The sequence below is a fragment of the Pseudopodoces humilis genome, chromosome 6 (assembly GCF_049639895.1).
Source record: "Pseudopodoces humilis isolate 2021_Gansu_Grassland_sample_001 chromosome 6, ASM4963989v1, whole genome shotgun sequence".
In the NCBI taxonomy this organism is placed as follows: Eukaryota; Metazoa; Chordata; class Aves; order Passeriformes; family Paridae; genus Pseudopodoces; species Pseudopodoces humilis.
This window is the reverse complement of record NC_142205.1, coordinates 23,206,005-23,228,189: the sequence shown is the minus strand read 5'-3', so window position 1 is coordinate 23,228,189 and position 22,185 is coordinate 23,206,005. Positions and strand designations below refer to the sequence as shown.

At 38.9% G+C, this 22,185-nt stretch overlaps 1 protein-coding gene across 12 annotated transcripts in view; it reads left to right on the top strand.

The window, feature by feature from the left end:
- The window catches only part of APBB2 (amyloid beta precursor protein binding family B member 2), a 165,089-nt gene that overhangs the window by 118,797 nt on the left and 24,107 nt on the right, over window positions 1-22,185 (top strand). For 11 of the 12 annotated variants that reach the window (XM_014262615.2, XM_014262624.2, XM_014262612.2 and 8 more), the window contains 2 exons: window positions 641-787; window positions 5,039-5,166. In XM_014262615.2, coding sequence (XP_014118090.1) covers window positions 641-787; window positions 5,039-5,166 — 275 coding nt within the window. Of the gene's footprint in view, window positions 1-640; window positions 788-5,038; window positions 5,167-18,910; window positions 19,131-22,185 lie in introns of those variants that run through there. The other variant, XM_088056111.1, reaches the window with a different exon arrangement.

Genomic DNA, 22,185 nt, shown 5'->3' with positions numbered 1-22,185 from the left:
GGATAAACATCTTTCTGCTAAAAAATGTATAATTAGAATGTTTTATTTTAAAGGTAATTTTGAATTTCTTCTAGAAAAAGCATACTTTCCTCTTATGATAGCTTATCATCTTCTTCGCTTTGAATTTGTTATTATTTGCTACCTTAGGTAAACTTACTATAGAAGTGATTGCTATAATCCACAAAAAAATGTAATTTTCTGGTTAAAAGCCAGACAGTGGGTATCTCACAAGAGACATAATCCAGTAGTGTTTTCTTTCTTTTCAACTAGAATTCTAGATTCTAGCTAAAATTTAAATTCTACTCTATCTATAGTTGTGCTTTTTCCTTTATTGTTTTTGTATTTGTGTGTATCCTAATATTTACTGCTCCCTTGTTTCCTCCTTTATGTTAACAAAATAATTTTAATTGAAAGGCATTACTGTTACCTCCACAGGCATCTTTCATAGCAAGTCATGCATTCTTTTTTGTTCCTTTGAATGTTTTCACCTTGCCATTTACAAATCAGATTTTCATTTACTTATCTTTGAGCATAAGCCCATCTACAAGGCCTTAATTTTTTTCCTGTTCTGGATGGAGATCTTTAACCTTAACTGCCTAGATGATGATGCATGACAGATGTTTTTTGGTTTTATTTTCAGTGCTTTGCTGTGCGATCTCTGGGCTGGGTAGAAATGGCAGAAGAAGATCTGGCTCCAGGAAAGAGCAGTGTTGCTGTGAACAATTGCATCAGACAGCTCTCTTACTGTAAAAATGACATCAGAGACACTGTTGGCATTTGGGGAGAGGTAAGAACAGAGTGAACTTCTCCTCTTGGAACATGCCCCTTGCATCATAACACATCTCAAAGGACCAGTTCTGTAGACAGCTATGTCCATGCTCTGTGTTTGGGGTTTCACTACCTCAGCCTGGCACTGCCAGATATACAAAAGTGTTCAGGGAAAATGTTGACTTTGTTGTTCCAAACTGCTCAGGGCAGCAGATGCCACAAAGATCTCACTTTCATGTTATATCTGTGCTAGTACACACCTGTGCAATGGTATTGTCGGGAACACACGGGCCAAACTGTTGAAAATCAGTGTAAGTCTTCCTCCTGAACAGAGGTCTGAAAGTGATGCTTTGTAACAACATTTTCAAAGATTTCAGAATGACAAAGGGCTTTAAGGAAAACCACACTGGCAGGGTTGTGGTTCTGAAATGTATGAGAAGATTGGAACCGATGGACAGATGGTTTGTCTTATGATGATTATTTTATCAGTGTTTCAGAAGGAAATTAATGATATGTCATCAGTCTGTCTGTTGGCTCCTCTCCAATAACTCTTGTGTCTCTGCACCAGTGTCATCCAGTTTTGAAGGATGCCAGATTCCCACATAGTGAGGGAAAAAAAGAAAGTCCAGCTTTCCTCTTTCTTGGTTTGTTGAAGGGTCAGTCTGCTCTCATCAGCTGAACCACGGTTGCTCTGTGCTTCTTTCTGAGTTGGCAGCAAATAGAGGATAATGCTGTGGGAACTCGGGGAAAACTTTAGGTTTTGTGATGTGGAAAATAGGTGTGCTGGGGACAGATGAAGAAGTGGAAGATGTTGAGGGGTCAGTAAGTGAAACAAGGAGGGAAAAGTTGGGACATACAGAGGGCACAGGAGACAAAGCCACGGTAAAACACCTTTGTTATTTGATTGTTCACGAAACAACTTAAACTTCTGCCAAATCTTATTTTCTGCCTCTCTCCTGACATATTTTCAGAAGGGTTACACTACTGTGAATTTGCCACACAAGTGGCAATACAAAAGTAACAGAAGAGTGAATGTTGTAACTTTTCCTTGTGTGATCTAAGAGAAATGGCACTGCCAAACTAAAAAGAAATCAAAAAGAAAGACTAGTCTACGTTTCATTAAAGATTTCAGGAAAAATAACATTCAATCTCCCAAGTTATTGTTCCAGTCTATGGCTCAAGTCCACCATCCTGACTGACCACAGCAATGCCAAGATGCTACAGGGGAGCTACTGGAAGAAAGTGCCCTTAAAAATTAAAATTATGTTTAAAGGAACACATTTATAGTGTTACATCTATTTAAAATAATTTCAGAAGGATTTTTATATGTAAGAAATATATATTGTACATATAAATGAACAAAATAATATTGTTTTCCTTTCTTCCTTACACCTGGGAATAGTTTTATTAAGATAATATATCTAGACAAGCAATTAGAGATGCGTCAGTCATGGACTTTGGACTTACTGCTGACCCTAGGAGAGAAAAAAATCCAGCATCTTTATATGTGTGTAATCTCATCCATTTTTCAGCACTTTGATCAATTTGAAATATATTGTTACTTTGAACTCTCATGATTTATGAGTTAGTGTTCCCATTTTTTTATATTTCTCTCTGTCAATCCCCTTATTCTTTGTTGGAAACCCTTGCAGGTTTTCAAGCCAAGCCAGTGAAAAGTTTTGGTCCTCTTGAATGGATGTTTAAATTAAGAGTGCTATTCATTAAAAAAAAAAAGAAAAATCTGCTTGACAAAACAATAGAGACACTGTGCTTGAATAGGTGGCTCCTGAAATAAATTGTCTTCCTGATTTTAAGAGTTCATTACATCGAGACACATTTTCCTGCCTGCAGTATAAGGATTCAAGAGTGATTAGAAAAGGCACATTTTAGAGAGGAGCCTGAAAAAATTATACTCCATCACTGATGAATCAGATGGAGCAATTATAGCAGGAATCTATTATGAAGCTAAATTACTGCATGCAGGAATTTCAAGGTTGCCTAAAGATTTACTTTAGCTAGAATGTAATGAAACTAAAATTGGGGTAAGGACTAGTCCCAAGTTTTCATTATTTAAAAATCTGCAAAACAAACCACAGAAACCTCCCACACCCTGGGTAAAATCTTGACCTGCAGAAGCTTAGTTAGTGGACTTAATGTGGGATTTCATGCCTTTTGCTCAAAAAAAAATTATTATAAATTTTGAACTTCTACTGTTCTGTAAAATCTAAAAAGAAAAACACTATTCATCTGTTTGTGTTGCTCTTTTGCCATGAATTATCACTTACATGAAAAAGATACCTCCTTGCCATTGACCTATATACTACAGCCCATAACACTTCCAGAAAAAACTGCTGGGATTGAGCCTCTCTTTCCTTCATTCATTTTCTCTCTATGGCTCTTCCTCATCTCAAACCATCAGATCTCTGCAGCTCTTCGGCAGTCTGAGACATTAAAGCCTGTGTTCAAGCTCCTAGCCTGTCTAAATAATTTCTTTTTGACCTATGCAGTGCTTTCATCTCTAAAATAGCTTTTGTATAATAAGGCAACAAAATTTAGCAAAATTTATTGCTTCTGGCTGCAGACAAGTGATCCCCCTGAGCATTGCAAGGATAATTTCCTGTGACTTATGTTGCTTATCTGCTCATTCTCCAATTTTTTTCCAGCTAATTTGAATTCCATTTTGTTACTCTAATCCCAGTGTATTTTGCATGAATAACATATTTTTCTTTCTTGTAATAATTTCCTTCTGGAACAAATATATAAGTATAAAATAGGTCCAAAAAGCAATCTTTGTGACACTTGGTAGCATTCTTCACACAATTTGTTTACTGCTTCTGACCTCCAAGCAAATTTCTCCCTTTTTTTCTCTGTGATGTTTCTTTTTCTGTCTGCACTAGCATCTCAATGCTGCTGGTTTGCCCCATTTTTTTGCATGACTACCGCAGCTACATCTGTTTCTGCTTCTCTAGAAGCAGCCTATATGTCCAGCCTTGCACCTCAGCCACAGATGTGATTTTTCCATCAGGCAAAATATGCTTGTGTTGGCTCATACCAGGTGTCACCTATCTCTCCCACATCCCTCTTGGTACTTGTACTGCCAACTCTGTGTCACAGCTTCCCTTGCAATCCCTGTTAGGAGATCTGGGGTTGGGAGAGGAGATGGGCAGTGCCTGCCCCTTGCTGCCTTGCCTACAAACAGTGGCAGAAAGCCCTCACAGAGTGACATTAATGTATTTCTTATCCAGACACAAAATTAGACATCATAAAGACTTGAGCCACAGTAATCAAGTGGGAAGAGGGTTTCTGTGTCACTGAGGTGAAGAAAAAGGTCAGTTTTGAAACATTAGTCAGCTGGGATTCAGACCCTTTCCATTCTTTCTGTTCATGTATAGATTCTGTCAGAAAAGTGAGGAAACAATATGTTTAGCTGATAGCTTCCACCTTCTGATCAGCAGGAGCTTATCTTACTGCTCAGCAATAGGTCCAGGATAATTTCTGCAGGATCTCATGGTCTGAAGAATCTCTGTACAGCCTCCAAGAAGAGGGATGTTACATGTGATAGAAGAGGCAACAGACCTATTACGAATGCAGTCAAGAGAAGGAAGATAAGCATTTGTGAATTAGCATCAAAAGGAAAATTGTCTCTAAATTTGTTTCCTGTAAGAGAAATAAGCATTATCTTTGCTCTTACATGCCGGAAGAATTGTGGAGAAGTCCTGGCTCCAAGATTCTGCAGTCACTAGCAGAATTCACATTCAGATCTTAATGCTAGGTTTTCCCCTTTCATCTTTCTTCAAAGAGTAAATCATTTGACACGTACAAATTGCTGTCTGTTCCCATAATCCATTGGTTAAAATTTATGGAAACAAAACACTTTGAAGGGAGAAACTCTGCCTCAAAAGTACAGGTTTTGATATAAGCTTTTACTGTGAAGACAGACCATGTCTTCTCATATATTTGAAAGAATTTACTTAAAAACAGATAAACACATAACTTGTTGAATAACTCAGTAGTTTGGGTCTGAATGAGTTGTTTTTAAAAGATATCAAAGCTTTTTGTGATTGAGATTGTTTAAAAATGTAGTAGCAAAATAACATTTTAGATCTTTCTCACACCAGAAGTATGTGACGTTTTTTTCATTTTCTCTTGGAACAACCTAAAGCTTTGAGTAAAGATGAAGCTAGTCTGAACAGCACAGTCATAACACCTTGAGCCCAGCCAGTTTGAGAGGGTTATGTACTGTGTAATTGTACTTTGTCTGGAATTGCAGGGCAAAGACATGTACCTTATACTGGAAAATGACATGATGAACCTGATTGATCCCATGGACCGCACAGTTCTGCACTCGCAGCCCATTGTGAGCATCAGAGTCTGGGGCGTGGGGCGTGACAATGGTCGGTGAGTGTTCACTCTTGTCTGTCTTGACTTGATGCTATTTCAGTCTGCTAATAAATAGTACACATTATTCTGTCCCAGGGCCTATGTGAAGGTGGGTAAATTCTTCTTTTTGTTGCTGCTCTTACTTTTTCAACTCTGTGCTTTTGGTAGTGTATTGCTTATATCCTGTTTTGTTAAACCTTCATTGAACAAGCCTTTCAGATTAACTCAGGTACATAAAACTACAAACGTGTAACATTGATTTGTTTCAGATAGATATAGTACTTTGTGGTATAAAAGCATGTTTTCAAATGTCTCGTAGTATGTTTCTCCTGGCTATGTGAAAGCATGTCTTCCTGCTGGTTCAAGTTAAATGTACTACCACTGCTCTGACTGTAGGCATGTGTTTCTACTTTCTTGAGATACTTAAGTGTTGGAGAAAAAAATTGTATTGAGGGAAAAATACTGGATTTAAGTCATTATTGTTACTTCTAGTTCTTGATGTAAGAAAATCCCCAAGGGTGTTGCAGAAAACTGAGGTTTGCCCCTGAGATGTGCTGCCTGCGAGCTGAAGTTGTTCCTTATGGTAGGGAGCAACCAGGAATGTGTGCTAAAGGCCTTCCTGCCCTGGAAGCCATCTTTCCTTGGGTTTCCTTCCTGACTGATCTTTTGGTGGCATTCTTGTTTGTCATGTAACATTGCTGTGGAAACAGTGTTGTGAAAGTGACTTACGTGGAGCAGGACAGTGAGCTGTCTCCCAGTCTGATTGGGCATTTTGATGTAGCGAAAATTGTGCCATTCCCATCAAGAAAGTCCAGGATCTTAGGACAGTACGGGTCCTGACACAAGGATAGAAAGTAACACTGTTTTGAGTAACACTAGCAAGCTTTTCGTGTCCATGTTTGATAATCTCAAGTAAGTCCTGCATGACCAATACTGGCTGTGATGGAATAAGCAGATCTCTGGACAAGGGAAGGGTTACTGATGTCATTTATGTGGACTCCTGAAAAGCTTTTGGTACAGTCTCCTACTACATTCTTCTTTCTAAATTGGAGAGATATGGATTTGATGAGTGGACTGTTAGATGGATGTGAAAGTGGTTTGATAGTTGCATCCAGATGGTAGTTATCAATGGCTTAGAGTCCCAATGGACATCAGTGACATGTGGTGTCCCTCAGGGATCTGTACTGGGACCAGTGTTACTTAATCTTCACCTAATGTGACCTTCCAGTACCTGAGGGAATTCACAGGAAAGAGGGGGTGAGACAGTTTACAAGAGCATGCAGTTGACAGGTTAAGGAAGAATGGTTTCAAACTGAGAAGAGTAGATTTAGATTACAGCTCAGGAAGAAGTTCTTTACTGTGAGAGTGGTGAGGCACTGGAACAGGTTGCCCGGAGAAGCTGTGGATGCCCCATCCCTGGAGGGGTTCAAAGCCAGCTTGGATGGAGCTCAAAACAACTTGGTCCAGTGAAAGGTGTCCCTGCCTAAGGCAGGGGAGTTGGAAACAGATGATCTTTGAGGTCACTTCCAGCCCAAGCCATTCTGTGATTGTCAAAGTATTTGCAATTGTAGGGGTTTGGGTTTTTTTGTCTCTAACTTTTGATAGAAAATGTAATTTCAAACGTGAACAATCTTTCCTAGTATAACATTTTCTGAAACTTGTTTTATCTGCCTCAAAGTTTCTGATTACCAGTGGCTAAATCTTTAAAAGGAAAGGTGACTTATTCTTTAGGTGACTAGAGGTTTCTAATTTTTTTACTCTTATAAATGACTGATAGTTGACTGGGCATGGGTTAACTGTTTTTCACTTCCATTGGTACAGATTTTTGAGAGATCTAAAAGGGGAAAATCCAGTTTGAAATGCTGGGAAGTAAAAAGGTTTTAACTCCTAATGAATAAAGCATTACAATTCTTTGTTTGCATTAGAAAATGGGTGCATTACGCATTTCCCTTCAAGTCAGTTTTTGTAGTACCTTGTTTCAGTCAGAAAATAAATAGAGCATTTTAAGGAACACCTAAATGTGATGCAGCTTTACAGAGTAAAGCTTTGATTTTGATTAATTTTTTTAAAGCATTTACAATCCTTTTCCCAAAAACTTACATTCCTTTGTGAAATAAAATTATTCCATTATGTTCTTTATAAAGTAAGATGATGAACCATATTTCTTCAGGCTGGGGTACCTGCTTTTCGTAAAGACAGAGCTGGGAATGGATTTTTTAGGAAACATTTAAGAGAAATGTACTTTTTGCAATCATGTGGCACCAATAACACAGTATTTGGTGAAATGTATTTGGGGGTGGGAGGCAATAGCAGACGCTCCTAGATGAACATAAGCCCTCTCAACAGGGCAGGAGCTGTTGGGAAAGGTTGTGTGTGCACAGGTCACTCTGTCTGCTCTGACCTGCTGTGGTACACCACAACATTTACCAAAAGCTACATGCAAAGAAATAGATCTCTGATCTGATCTGACCTCTGATCACTCATGCCCTGTTTCATGGCATAACTGGGGGCTAAAGATGAATTCCAGTTCTGCTAAGATTTCTGCAGAAACTTAAATCCCTATTAACAAAAAATGTTTAGATATGGGATATGTGGGAGAAGTAGAGGTCCAATTTTAAAAATACAAGCAACAAGAACCCCTCAAACCCAGTTCTTCCTTCTGGTCATAAAAAGTAGCCATTTTCTCAACTGTTTTCCTGAAAGGAAGTTTTATACATGATGCTGACAATACAGATAAGCTGGCAGAGGAAATAAAATAATTTTTCCCCATGCTTCTACTATCAGTAATGGGACTAGGCCTTTCTGTGTTCAAAGTGAACATTTAGCGTTTCTAGAGAACATGACATATCTTGACCAGCTGCCGTAAGGAACAGCAAGAAATAGTTTATTAAATTTTAATATATATTGCATTTAGGTATTAAACACAAAGTCAAAACCAGCTTTAATATTTCATTTGCTGGCACACAGATATTTTATTTGGGGAATTTGAGTTTTTTTCATCATAAGAAATTTTATTTCACAACTTTCCTATTCATAGCCATTTGTAAGAATTTTGATAGATGCTTTTACAGAAATTTTGTGTCCAGAATGACTTTCAGGACTGGAGCCCACTCTTTTTGAAATTTAATTTTAGTGTTTTATTGACACATTTTAAAAAATAAGATTGTAGGAAAAGCATTGTAGCTATTACTTGTAAGTAAACTCAGACTGTGTGTTAAATACCAGAACAGACATGTTAAATACCAGAAGATAAAAACAACAACCAGAAAGAACAAACTTATGAGTGCATGATCAGATGTACAATATGTTTTGGGCATAGAGATGTTCAGTGTAGGAAACATGCTTTGAGGGGTAGCATAAAAGATGTAGCATTTGCTAAAGAAGCACTAACACACAAGAAAAAAGCATTTGGAGACAAAACAAAAGGAGAACACAAGCTGAGAAAGTCATATGGTTGAGGCGGAAACTGCACTGCAACGCTTCTCATGTATACATTAGCCCACAGTCCTTGTATTCATCCTGGTAAAATCACCTGTTACTGCTGAGGTGAGGAATACCAAAGCCATTCACTGACTGCAGAAACAACTTTCCTTAATTATGGGTTTGCCATCACCAGAAAAAAAGCGAGGGGATCACATTGCTGCTTAGGTGGATTATAAGTGTTCATGAACTTGATGAAATCGCAGTTTCTGGTGGGAACTTCTTCCAGAAGTTGTTGCACATAAATTTCGTTAATTAGTTACATCTTCTAGTCCAAGAACCTGTATAATAAAACATATTGAATTTGTTGTGAAAGGTAGTATTTCAATTTTAAAATATTGTAGAAATGTGTATTTCCCTGTATTTTGATCTATTTGAACCCCAAAATGGTCTGCGGGCCCTCCTTTTAACTCTTTTGCTTATACTAATTTATTTGGGTAGTTTCTGCTTTGGAAGATGAAGAGTTTTTCTAATGAGACATGAGCAGATGATTTTCTAAGTTCTGCCATAATGAAAGATTGATGAAATACAGAGATCTGCTGATGAAAGTTTAATCTGAGGATGTGGCTGCTAACTTACCTCAGGCAGAAGCATCTTCCAGGAGACTGTAATCACTCTCTTCATAGGTTACACTATTATCCTGACCTTTGGAGTTTCTTATTTAACAATCCTGGGGTAAGCAGAGGCTTCCTTATTTGGTTAACTTGGGTTGTGTGGGGATTTTGTGTTTCATCCCTTGTTTTCAGGCTGATCAGCTGGTAAAATATGTTTGATTTTAAAAGGCCCAGAGGGCCTCCATAAAATCATGAACAAAAGCAGTTTCCCAAAAATTGGTGGGTATGCATGTATGTGTACACTGAGCTCCTATGTTTGATATGTATATATGGACATTAAAGGAAAATAAATGTCCTGTATATGTGCAACCCTTCGTCAGACTTGGTTTCTTAGATGATATACCTTGTAATTTTTAAATGTCAAAATCCACTGTCCTTTGTACAATCTTCCTGTCCTGCTGTACTGAAAACACTCATAATGATTCATTTGGTATTATTTGTAAATAAGAACAGTCCTTGCAGTTGCATAAATAGTTTGATTCCAAGATCACTAAGGTTGTGGTCTCATGGAGTTGTCACAGGTATATCAGTGAATAATTGTCAGTGGTGTGTTTGCTTCTTAACAAGCCACACAAGGCCATGTTTTTCTGCTTGTTGTTAAAAGTGTGTTTACACCCTCAGCCTACTGAGGCTATAAAAGGGCTGTTCTTTTCACTTGCAATATGCACGACTGCATTAATCATTCCTCGGGCTGGGTTTTGTCTCTCCTCCTGGACTGCTGGTGCATGCCCTTTGCTTTCTGAGCAGCTCACTAACAAGGAAGAGAGAAAAGGCAATGGCCCATCAGTTTTGTAAATGAGATTGCGTTAGCACATTTCCCTGAATCCTCCTTTATCTTCATTGCTCTTCCACTAGTCCATAGCCCACCTCCAGTTTTGAAAAATTGACAAGACTTTAATTGCCTGAAAGATCACATTTTCTTCTCTCCTGACTTCATACAACAGCAGTATATCCAGCTGAAGTATTCAGTGGTTAGCTGGCAAGGAGGGCTGCTGGTGAATTCAGGAGACATTTTTGATGGGAACTGAATATGGAGCTGGATGGGGTGGGCACCTGGTACATTGGACATAACTCGTAGCATGTGTCTATTCATCCACTAGGTTTGTCACCACATAGAGCAGGTTTGTTTTCAATGTAGAGCTTGTGTGTTTTCCTGATAGACAGAGGAGGGAGCCTGGCTGTTTTGGCTCTCAAGCAATGGGAGAGGCACATTCTCTGATACAAGGTTTTCTGACTGCAGACACTCTGACTGGATGATGTGAATGTGTTGTGCTCCTTCCTCTGCCCTTATAATGCCCATTTCATCAGGTGGGGATGTCCATTGCCCTGCTTCTCTCAACTGCTGCTGTTTTTCTGCTGCCGAGACATAGGAATAAAATGAAGCTGAGATGCAAAAATGGGAGAAAGTCACACAGGGCCTTGACGAAAGTAGAACAATGGATGCACCAAAAATGAGGCTCAAGCTGCCTCAAAAAGAGAGAGCAGACAACTAAATGAATAGATGCCCCAGGTCAGATGGACATAATCCTCTAAGGCTGAAAGAGTACTGATAACAATATGAATTATCTGAGCTCTGTTATCTCAGGAGCTGTTAGGGCAAAAAAAAAATGGGACAGATCTGTGGAAAATGAGGAAGATATGATGTAAAATTATGGCTCAAATTCCTCAGAATATGGGGAATTAAAAATAGTATGCTGTCTTGCTTTTTCCGTGGTTAACAAAAATGTCTGTGTTTCAGAGGTTTTTAACACCTGTGCTGTCCACTGACTACAGTAGGATCTCTGCACATTCAGTGTCTTTGAAAATCAAGTGTCTAAATTCAGATTTTGTAGCTTCTAGCTGCATCATTCAGGGAGGTATTTTAAGTTTTTTTTGGATTGCCTTCACTCTGAGGTGATGATTGAGTGTGCTCTTTCTTCAGTTCTATGGGAGAAGCTTATCAAACTGTACATGATGAGTAATAAACTTTCTCTTCTGCTTTAGCGACATGGTCAAGAAAAGCAGAAAATAAAATAAATTAAAACTGAAATAGTGTTTGCACCTGCTCTTCTGAAAAGATAACACCTCTCAAAGAATGTGTAATTTTAGCTGAGCTCTTCAATCTCTGAAACACCATTAATCAATATTGCCTATTCCCTTCAGTCCCTGTAACCTTGGAATAAGGACAAAACATACTGTAAGGAATCACGTAAATAAGGGCATAGGTGAAGGATTACACTGGAGGAAAAGGATTTTACTTGCTTTTCGGACCTCTCTTCTTATCTGGGTTTTTACAGTTATCTTTTGCTTTTTCTTATTCCTAAGCCAGCTTCATTTGAAGATCTTTTTCTGTATGGTTTGGTAGCATTTTCCCTTCTCACTAAGAAGTAGCTTAGGTAGTTATTTATGCAAAACTTCCCATTTATATCCACAAATTCTGGCATTATTCTTTGGAGGTGCAGTGTGTTCTAGGAGGGAGTGATGAAACAATACATCTGTAAAAGGGGTAATTCAGTCAAGCTTACAGAATTAATGTGCTTTAAAGCAAATATGGTCAAGTGGGTGCAAAAAGCTGCATGTGCATTCAAACTTTGATTAAACTGGTTTATTTTAGCTTCAGGATTTAACATGAAAGACACAGTAGACTGAAGATGCATTAAAATAGGCTGGTATTAACTTGAAATATTATATGATTTGAAACACCTGTAGTTTTGCACCAGTGTTTTTCTGTTGCTGGTGGCTTCAACTGGGGCAGCATCCCTCTATCCTTTTTGAGTAATCTCACTAATGAGATGAAATATTATTACATAGAAACACAGAATCAATCAGGTTGGAAAAGATCTCTGAGGTCATTGAGTCCAACTTAGAGCAATCGCCACCCTGTCAACTAGATCATGGCACCAAGTGTCACATCCAGTCTTTCTTGAGCACCTCCAGGGATGGCGACCTCACTACCCCCCTGGGTAGTCCATTCCAATGTCTAGTCACTCTTTCTGGGAAGAAATTCCTCCTGATCTCCAACCTGAACCTTTTTAAACAGCACTTGAAATTATTCAATTGTAAAAGTTCCAGTTAAGACAAACGATAAATCTAGATGTGGACTACAAATAACCACTGTGATATAGTCAGGTTGTCTCAATAAGATGGCATATTGATTGAGTCCCTGGCTTAAAGCCTTTATACAAATTTGTGCTAGAAAATCTCCACACATTCCCTGTTATTTCAGCTATTAAACTCAAACACTTTAGGATACAGCTAGAGTAATCCATGAATTTAAGTGGCTATCACAGAAGTCCCTTGAGAACAGCTGAGATGCCTGTGAAAGTGTCTGTGGCTTGGGAGAGCTACTGACTGCCAGTTTGGGATGGAAATCTGATGAGTTCTTCTACTATTCTTTTCACTGCGTGTTTATCAAGCAGATGCTCTGTCCAGACTATTTCCATAAGTAACTGGTGCTTCAACTCAGTGGCAAAACAGTGATGCAAGTGATGCAAAAAGCAGCTGCTGTCCACTGTAGCTGTCAAACAGAAAACATCCACCTTACTCCCAGACTCTCTACAATCCTCCTTTTTAATACCCAGTTAGAGGCTTTGATCTTACCTCACAGTCAAAGATGGTTTAAACTTACCTTATTTACTTTGGTAAATTACTTGGTACTAATACTTTGGTCATTACTTGGGTGCACACCCCTTCCTCTCCAAGGAGGCTGTGCAAACATCCTTCTTTTGCTGAAGAAACAGCATCTTCCTTCCCAAACCAGTTGGAGTCAGCAGAAGGTGTCTGCCTTTCATTCACCCCCTTTACCTTCAGCAGTGCTAAAGTTGCTCTTAATTACAGAGCAATTAAGATATATAAGCTCAGAGGCTGTATCAGCATTGGGACTGTGTATAGAGGGAGCCACTTGTGGAATAAATGGTTGTCAAATAATTAAAGAACATTTTTCTTAAAAACAAAACAAAAAAAACTCAATAGCAACTTTTTTGTATTCTTTTGTTCTTATCTCAAGACCTTTTCTAATCTAAGGTCTCTGTAGCAGGTGAGAGAGAACCAAATTAGCCCATGATTGATTTCACTTTGTTAGTCTAATGTATATTGAAGCTGTTCAGTTAGTATTAAGGTGGACATATAAAAAACCTTCTGAAGAGAAAAGCCACAGAAAGCATAGGCCATTGAAGAAAAGTGCAATGTTTTATGAAAAATTGTGCCAAGAATCCTTAGCAATACCTTGCTGGCTAAAAGTTCATAAAGCTCTCTGCAACTTTTGGTTGTAGTATGTTTGTATGAGCAAGACTTTTCTGTTGTGTAGTGGTTCACTTGAAAGTGTCAATCTTTTGCAAGACATGTAATTCTTTGCTTATTGTTTTCTATTGTAAGCAAAACTTTGACTTTGTAAAAATTGTTACTAGGCAAATAATTTCAGAAAAAATCATTGAGAGGAAAAAATATTTTGCACAGCAGAAAGTATTTAATTCAATTATCTCACTCTGATGCTAGTTAATAAAATATGGGATATTCACAACTTTCTAATGTATCAAATTAAAAAGCAAAAGTACAGACAGAAAGTGACCTGTGTAGCTCTTCTTCCTGTCCAAACATCTTACGCTAGTATTGTACTGGTGGGTTAGAGAGAGGGCAGGATGTTTCTATATGCACCTTTACTGTGTTTATATTTTTATCTACCTACATAAAAACACTTCTGGTGTTTGCATGAGTGTCTTCCTGATATCAAGAGGATTTGTGGCATGTCTACATATTTGTAGACCACTGAATGTCCTCTGGAATTTGCTATATGCAATAGTAAAATAGCAGGAGGAAAAGCAAGGAGCCTACTATGGTTTTTGAAAGGGTATGAAAGAGTTAAATGTCTGCAAGGTGGCTGTCTTCAGTATTTGACTTAGTATTCTCCTGACCCTACGTTAAACATCAATGAAGGGAGTTTTTCCACTTCAGACAAGACCCTGTGAAAGTCAGTTTGCCTGTGTTCTGGGATACCTCATACTGACACAGCAGTGTCTGTGATGATGCTGTATTTGCCAACAAGATGCAGAAGGAGGTACTGTAGATTACTTACAGAATTGTTTTTTTAGCTCAGATGGGAAGGGCCTGCCTGGGTCCTTATGACAGACAATCTCAGAGCAGTGAGGGTGCTTCCTTTGGCAAACTATCACAGGTGTAGTTCAGTTTGCTAAGGGTGTATTGAGCTGCATTTGCTTTGCAGTTATGCTTCATCAGTCTTTCTTCATCAATTAAGAAGTTTATTTTCTGCCTGTTCCTTTCTTGCTGTGTCTGAAGAACCTTAAGAAACTTCATATATGTATCTCCAACAATGAAGATATGTGGTGTTTAAGATTGATAGTACCCACACCCACGAGAAAATAAATGATTAAGATTAAATTTTTTTTTCTTTTCTATTTGGAGGACACTTGTGTGTATTTATTTAGGGAAACAGCTTTTCATCTCTGCTTTTACTCAGCCACCATCAAGAACATAATGAGATGAATTAGACAAAGCAAACTGAGCAATTGTTCTTGCCCTCTGTTTATTTATGAAATACATACATGGCTTCAAGGGCCTTAATGTAAAAAGACAAACAAAGCTCTTCTGGAGTGTTGCCAACTCAGACATTCACAAATGCTGTATTCATTTTGTCACTTTGGAGTCTTTAGGATTCAAAGCAGTATTCAAATTTACTCCATCCATCCATGGATTTTGGAAACTCGTTTTGTGATGTGCACGGAGATTCGCATATACCTGCCTGAATCCAGGATTTAAACCTTCTGAAATGTTTCCTCACTTGCCTCTCACCTTCTCTCCTCTCTTCAAAAATAACAGGAAATTTCAGATAAATCAGAAGATTGGCACTGCTGTTACTGCGCAATAATTTGTGATGGAAGCAGATGGTCACAATGAGGGGAGGTTTTAAGCTTCTAGATTGTTAAAGACTAAAGAATATTGTAGTGATCTGAGGTTTGCAAAAATGACTGATATTTTTTTTCCTGAAAGTGTCAGAATGGTTTGTGTCAGGGATGGGATGAATGCTTCAGAACAGCAAAAGGCAGGGCTAGTTTGGGAAGCATTTTTTTCTTTTCCTGAGTGGCAGAAATTTTTGAGTTTTTGAGTGGCAGAGTTTTTGAGTGCTGCAGTAGAATGAGCTGGAATGCAAACCTGCTCTGGCTTTTACCTGAAGTACTCTTGGCCTCACAGTATGAATATGGTGCTATAATAAAATTTTTCTTTTGCTCAAACTGAAACAAACTGCAACCTGAATCCAAGTACCATACTCATAAACTCATTTTCTTTTTCCCTCAAAATTCTGTGTATGTGTATGTACCCTTGGATCCAGTCCTTGCCACATGCTCAGGGTGAGTATGAGGATCTCAGATGCTGATAGTGTTTTTGTTTCTTCAGCCCATCCATAGCTCTGCTAGTATTACATGGGCTGTGTGTGATGGGATACCTGGTATTTCATTCTGAGATGCAGATTCTGGCCATGCATTGGGAATATTTGATCAGTTTAGGGAGAACATGGTCCCACCCGTGTCAAGAGGATAAGCTAATTTCACTTACTCAGGTGCCCTGCTGTTCACTGACAGTTTAACCAGAGATTTGGGCACCTCATTGCTACCAAGAGCATGGAGATCTGCCTAGATTCTTTACAGTGTTAAATACCCATTTCCTCATTATGTGCTTGGCTGAACCTCATCCCCAGTGAGGAACACAGCAGCTTGGGAAATAGACCCCAGCTGTGGACCCATGAGAGAGCAGCACATGATAGCTGGGAGAGCCTAGGGCAACACAGGTGTTATTTATACACCAGGCATGCCCCAAAACACCCCGTTTACCTTGATTTGGCACTTCTGGCAGTGCAGGAGTTGAATTTGTCAGCTCTTCGTGAGCTGAGAGCTCTCCTGGGCTGTTTTTGCCTTGCCGGGGCTGGCTGCTTGTGATGTTTTTGTGTCAATTTGACCCATTACTTGCTGTAAGCTTATTTCTTTTGCAGCCTGCAGGTAAATTGCAGTACAAAGATCCTTCCTGCCAAGGATTTGGCTGTAAGTGTTCAGTGTCTGGCTTGGCAGCAGAAAATGGGACTCAGTATGGTGTTTGCCCTGGAAATTTTTTCCCTGTGTTTTTGGTAGCAGTTGTTGCTAGGGAGAGCTTGTCAGCCAAACTTGGCATCCAGTGGGGAGTTCTGTGACTTCCAGGACTGATCTCAAAGCTTATTGATGATTATTCTTTTCAACACATTTCATGAAAGAAGACTTCTGTGTGAGTTTCACCTTTCGTTTTCAGAATAAAGATACTTAGCCAAGTAAACTGGGAGAAATCAGAAACCAGGCACCACCACCATCATCCTGAAGCCTATACCTAAAGTTTTTAATTCATGTTTTAATTCACATTTTTGGGCGTAATTGAGAATTGGAAAAGCAAAGTTTTGTCACAGCAACACAGCTGTTAAAAATGAAGCAAATTGCTTGTGCACAAATGGTAAGAGATTTGGCTCAGATTGTTTTTCATTTTCAGAAACTGCCTGCTGGTTAAGCCCTGGGAGATTTTCCTATATCTGGTGGCAGAGGTAAATCTGTTGCCCTTTTCATACCTAGCAACTAAAAGTAGCAAACTTGGAAGACCAGAGGGCAAGGGAAGATGAAATGCTGAAACCAGAGCAAGTTATTCCATGAAACACATTTGTATCTAGTCATATCATTATTGACAGGTGCACAGGCAGTAAGTGTGGCATCTAACAAAATATCAAAACCAACACAGGATTAGGATTTAACTCCAGTTCACTTTTTGAAAAGCCAAGTAATATCTTGCAAAGTGAGATTTAGTTTTAATTACACTTTTTTTACAGGTTTATAAAGTTTTGGTGAATCTCTTTTTCTCTCTTCATATTTAAGGAGGGTCAGAGAAGAGCAGTTCTCTACCACAAACTGTTCGAGCGTATTAAAATGGCTAAATCTGGCTTCTCTCCTTAGAAGCCTTTAAAGTAGAAGTCTGACATTCTTCTCATGAGTGCTATTGCCAGCTGGAAGGCTACCATACCCTCTTGTATTCTACTTACCAAGACTAAAAGAGGACAACAGCAATGAAAAGGGTTGTTGTAATATTTAATAGTTATCAAATTAATTGTGTCCTCATTTTCAAATGTAAAGAAGTTACATTGACTGCATATTGGAACCTAGATTATTAATGTTATGTGTTCATATTTTGCCACATTAACCAGTTTCAGGTGGCACTTTGTTTGTCCTTAAAATGCCCCTTTCTTTCCCCACATGTGAATTCCACACTTGTGTCAAGACTTTTGAGAAGTTATTTAGACAATGCAAAAATTATTACATGGCTTTGAATTCTTCTTAGCACTGGGCATTCAGTATATCCAAGGAAGAGCTGGAGCAGTTTTATCTCAGGCAGCATCAACAGATTGGTTTATTAAATTCCCTCCTGTTACTCCCTGGAAATCAGTGGAAAGCTTTTGGGATGGCACTGGTTGCTGCTTGAGCATAACTGGTCCTGCCAAACCTTGTTGATGATAAGCTGGAGGAAAGGAAGGAAGGAAGGAAGGAATCCCACTAGACTCAGGGTATATTTAGGTGGTGAAAAAACCATCCTGCTTCTTAGGCATCTGTGTGGTTGAAAGAAGTGACTGCCAGAAAAATGTCCTTAACTGCTTTTCACCCTCTTAGCTCTGCTGGTGGAAATATTCCTTGCTCTGCTTTCACTCAGGTTGGGCTCAGATAATTTAAAGAGACTTGTTGGTGGGTGTTTTCATGTTGGATCATTTTCCTTGGAGATGACAGGTGTGATCCCACAGACAGCTCTGCTGGCACATTTGCAGGAGAAATTCCCTTGGATGGAGAAGAGTGACTTGCAGGGTGGTGACCCCATGTCCTTGCAAACTTGGGGATGTTCTTTGGTCAGAGTTCGCCTTCCCTCAGTCTTCCCCCTGCATTTACGAGGAGTGATGTGCAATGCTGCATGTAGCTGTGAAAGCAGAATAACCTGGAATGGGGCTTAAGCCCTGATACATTTTAAGTACAGTCCCTGCCAGAAGCAGCTCTTTGTTGCTGATTGAACACATTTGATGGGGAGTTTTGATAAAAGCTCCAGGAACCTTTAGTGCAAGCAACACCTCTAAATTGGATTTGCTGCATGTGACAGTTCTGGAAAATCAAATTATTTGGTGTGTTTGTTTTTACAGCTCAAGGATAAATCTCACTTCCAGCATAAGCAGATGTAATTTAATTGAAGTAAATGCAGTTGTTACTTGTGTCTGAATTTTTTGATTTAGCTGTAAATCTTCGTTGCCTTTTTAAGGAGACTTTCTTTCTCTGTCGCATTCAGTACAGAGCTACTGTTGTTAAAGCTTTGCAGAGGTTTTGGAAAATTGAGAGGGGCAGACTCCCTGTGCACTTCAGCCTTCCCCAAAAGATTACTTCTGTCACAAAAGATTAATCTTTGAAGTTTACTGGCTAGAAACACAATGCCTAGCAGCAAAGATTCATTACCGGGGGAGGAGAGACACCTCTCCGGCGGGTCAGAGCGCAGGGAGCGGGCAAGTGGCAGAAGGGATGGGAAGGGAGGAAAAGACACACCCCTGACAGAGCGGGACTTCCAGGGAGAAGCACCCACTGGCTCACAGCTGGAGCCTGCAAACACAAGCATGCACAGTCCATGGGGAGAATGGGAGCTGACATGATGTGCTTCAATTGGATGCAAAATGAATGAGCTGCTGTTCTCAGGGGTATTTGGCCCCCGTCGCTGAAGTACAAGTATGCGGCTGCTTCAAGTGCACTTGCATCATCTGATGCCTAGATACACACTAACAGAGACGGGGACCAGTCAGAGCATTGACTTGGGTGTTTTGTATGACGTGCTTGGCATTTAATTCCTGTTTGCTTCAACAAAAAGGTAAGAAACTTAAAAAGTCACAAGAAAAAACCTCAGCCCTTCCCCCTTCCACCCCCCCAGAAAAGAGTTTTGTATTAGTGTAGCCTTTGTCTCAAGCTGTATTTTCAAAGCTGTGGTCTAATAGTCTAAAGCTACTGTGTGAATGCCTGCAAAGCAAATTACAGCTCCTAGTGTGACAAAGGCAAGTCAGATTTCTTTTCTCCAAGAGCTGACACTTAACAACCTTCAGGAGAGCACTGTAGCAGAAATGCTGGACTGTGTGCTGATCGGTAAGTATTTGATGCTGTTCTCCCTCTCCTTTATCCCTTCAGATGTTGCTCATTTGAGCAGTAAGCTAACTAATGGATCCTGATGATTAATAGGTTTTGGGGTCTGTGTTCAGCTCAGAATTACATGTTCCTAAACTGCCTGTGGTTACTGACTGCGTACTGACCAGCCCGATTCTGTAGAGACTGATCATGATTTGTTTTTCCTGGTAATGCCATGTTAATGTATGAAGAGATGCGGTAGTTAAGAGCAGCAGAAAACCTCATTTGCTAAAGTGGAGAAAGCTCTGTGTGTTTTTGCTCCCAACATATATCACCTGTATAATTATTTATGTCTAATTCCCAGCTAACTTCTAACTAGACACTCTGGGCTTCCTTTTTTCATCCCAGTGATTGACAATGAGGATTGAACAATCTGTGTAAATCTTCAAAATATTTGAACATGTTTAATGGCAAAAGTATTGCACTGTATGTCAGTATACATGCATGTTAAATATATTTAGTTGAAATGAAATGGCTAGCAGCTTTTCTGACAGATGGGAAAACTCCATGATTAAATGTAATCTATTGCCTTGAGATCTCTGTGTTTGCTTAATCTTATCTGAAAAAATATAAAGAAATATATAAAGAAATTTCATTGATTTGTTAATTGATATATAGCTTTGAATCCTTATTACACTGGGTGCATGGGGAAAGAAGAGAGACAAGCACATTTATCTTTTTCTTTAAACTCAGCAGCTTCACTCTTCAATTAGGTTTCTTGCATGTTATGGAACCTTATTGCTCTCTGTTGTGTACAGTAGTTTTTGCTTTCTTAAAGGATAATAGCTGAGTCTATAAGGGGAGTACATGATCTGTTTCATCTTTTAAAACTATGGCTTTAATTACATTCTTGTAGCTGTTGCTTTGTGGTAATTATAACAACTTGTGAGTGAGGAAAAGAATGTTATTTAGCCCTGGAGCATTTCACAGTAAAAAGTGGCCTATTTATTTTCATAAGGATTTAAAAGAGAGAAAGGGAAAGATATTGGGGTTTTCTTGTTTAATACCAGTTATAATTTTTTTAAGTTTTTTTAATTTTTTTTTAAGTACAGATTAGTTTTCCCTTTGACAACAAGTGGGTGTGTATGCATAAACCCTATCTATGAAGACATTTTAAACATAGATCAGTTGCAATACAGATGGAGAGCAAACCATTTGAATTAGTATTTTAGATAATCAAGGTGTGTATTGACAGTCTGGGGTATTTCTTGTATTGTTGCAGTCTGTTGGGAATTCAGCAAGGCTTTCTGTCTCATTCACCATTCAGTTTCCTGTGTTTCATGACATGAAGTAAAACTGTTACAGTGGACAAAGTTCTGATACAGTTTATATTAGAGTGCTAGTATTGATTCAACAGCCCTGTAAAACTTTGTTTTAGAGTGCAGACTTTGTTTCAACATAGCTTAAAACAAGCTGAGATAACATTATTCTCTGGATAAAGTTAATATAGGTCAAACTCTGAAATTTAACAGTTCTAAATCAGGGATATCAAGTCAGTAAAAAGTGTTTCATTGTGCCACATCCAGTCTTTTCTTAAACACCTCTAGGGACTGTGACTCCACCACCTCCCTGGGCAGCCCATTCCACTGCCCAGTCACCCTTTCTGTGAAGAACTTCTTCCTAAATGTCCAACCTAAATCTCCCCTGGCACAGCTTAAGACTGTGTCCTCTTGTCCTACTGCTGGTTGCCTGGGAAATCCAACCAATCCATCTTAAATGGTGCTCTAGTGATTTGGAGGGAAAGGTGGCCTGCTGTTCAACATTCTTTTTGTGCTTCCAAAAATATGTTTGTTTTCCCTAGCAAGCCAACATGTCCTCATGAGAGGGAAATGATCTGTAGTGTATTATGAGAGAGAACTCTGGTTTACATCAGGAGAGGAGGCACCTGGGGTGGCCCTGTGCTTCAGAGGGCTCTAAGTGCACTCTCAACACTCTCTTCAATCTCAGGTTTTCAGTCACTGAGTGTGTGCGGATGAAGGAAACCCTGAAGGAATGGCAAAATGACCTGAGGTTGCTTATTTATGGAGAGGACTTAAGAATAACAAGGAACCAGCTTGGCTGTCAGATTCCAATGTGATGTCAGATACCAAGCTGTGAAACTTTCATAGTTTGGGTGCTGGATGTCATATTGATACCTGACAAAGTACCAAAAGTCCCAGTAAGTTGGGCTTACTGTTTCAGAAAGTCTATTCTCTAAAACAAACTCTTCTGGTTTTAAGAGTATGATTCAGTCTTTACAAAATGTGGTTTTTGTCAGTGTGCCTCATATTTTCTTTTTATTTTAAAAATAGAATCTGGTTAGGTTATAGTAGTCTTCATAATGTATAATTAGCAACAGAATGCTAGATCAAGCCATCTATTTTTAAGCAGAGCTCTTCCTTGCTACCAGTGGAGAATCACTTAAAAATTGATGGCACAGTCTGGCCCACAATGAGCAGGGGATTCATGCAGAAAGCATTAGTTGTAATTCTACTCAGTCTCTATCCTGCTGGTGGCAGGATCCTGGAAACTCAAGACCAGTCTGCAGGAATAGTCTGCAATTTCAATACTTGTTGGGATACAAAAGGCTTAAAGACTACTTAAAAAAAAAAAAAAAAAAAAAAAAAACAACAACCAAACACAAACATCAAACAAAAACCAACCAAACAAAAAAACCCACATAAAACCCACACCCAAACAAACAAACAAAAAAAAAACTTTAAAAAGCTATCAAATCCTTAGAAAAATCATAAACCACAGCTAGTTTC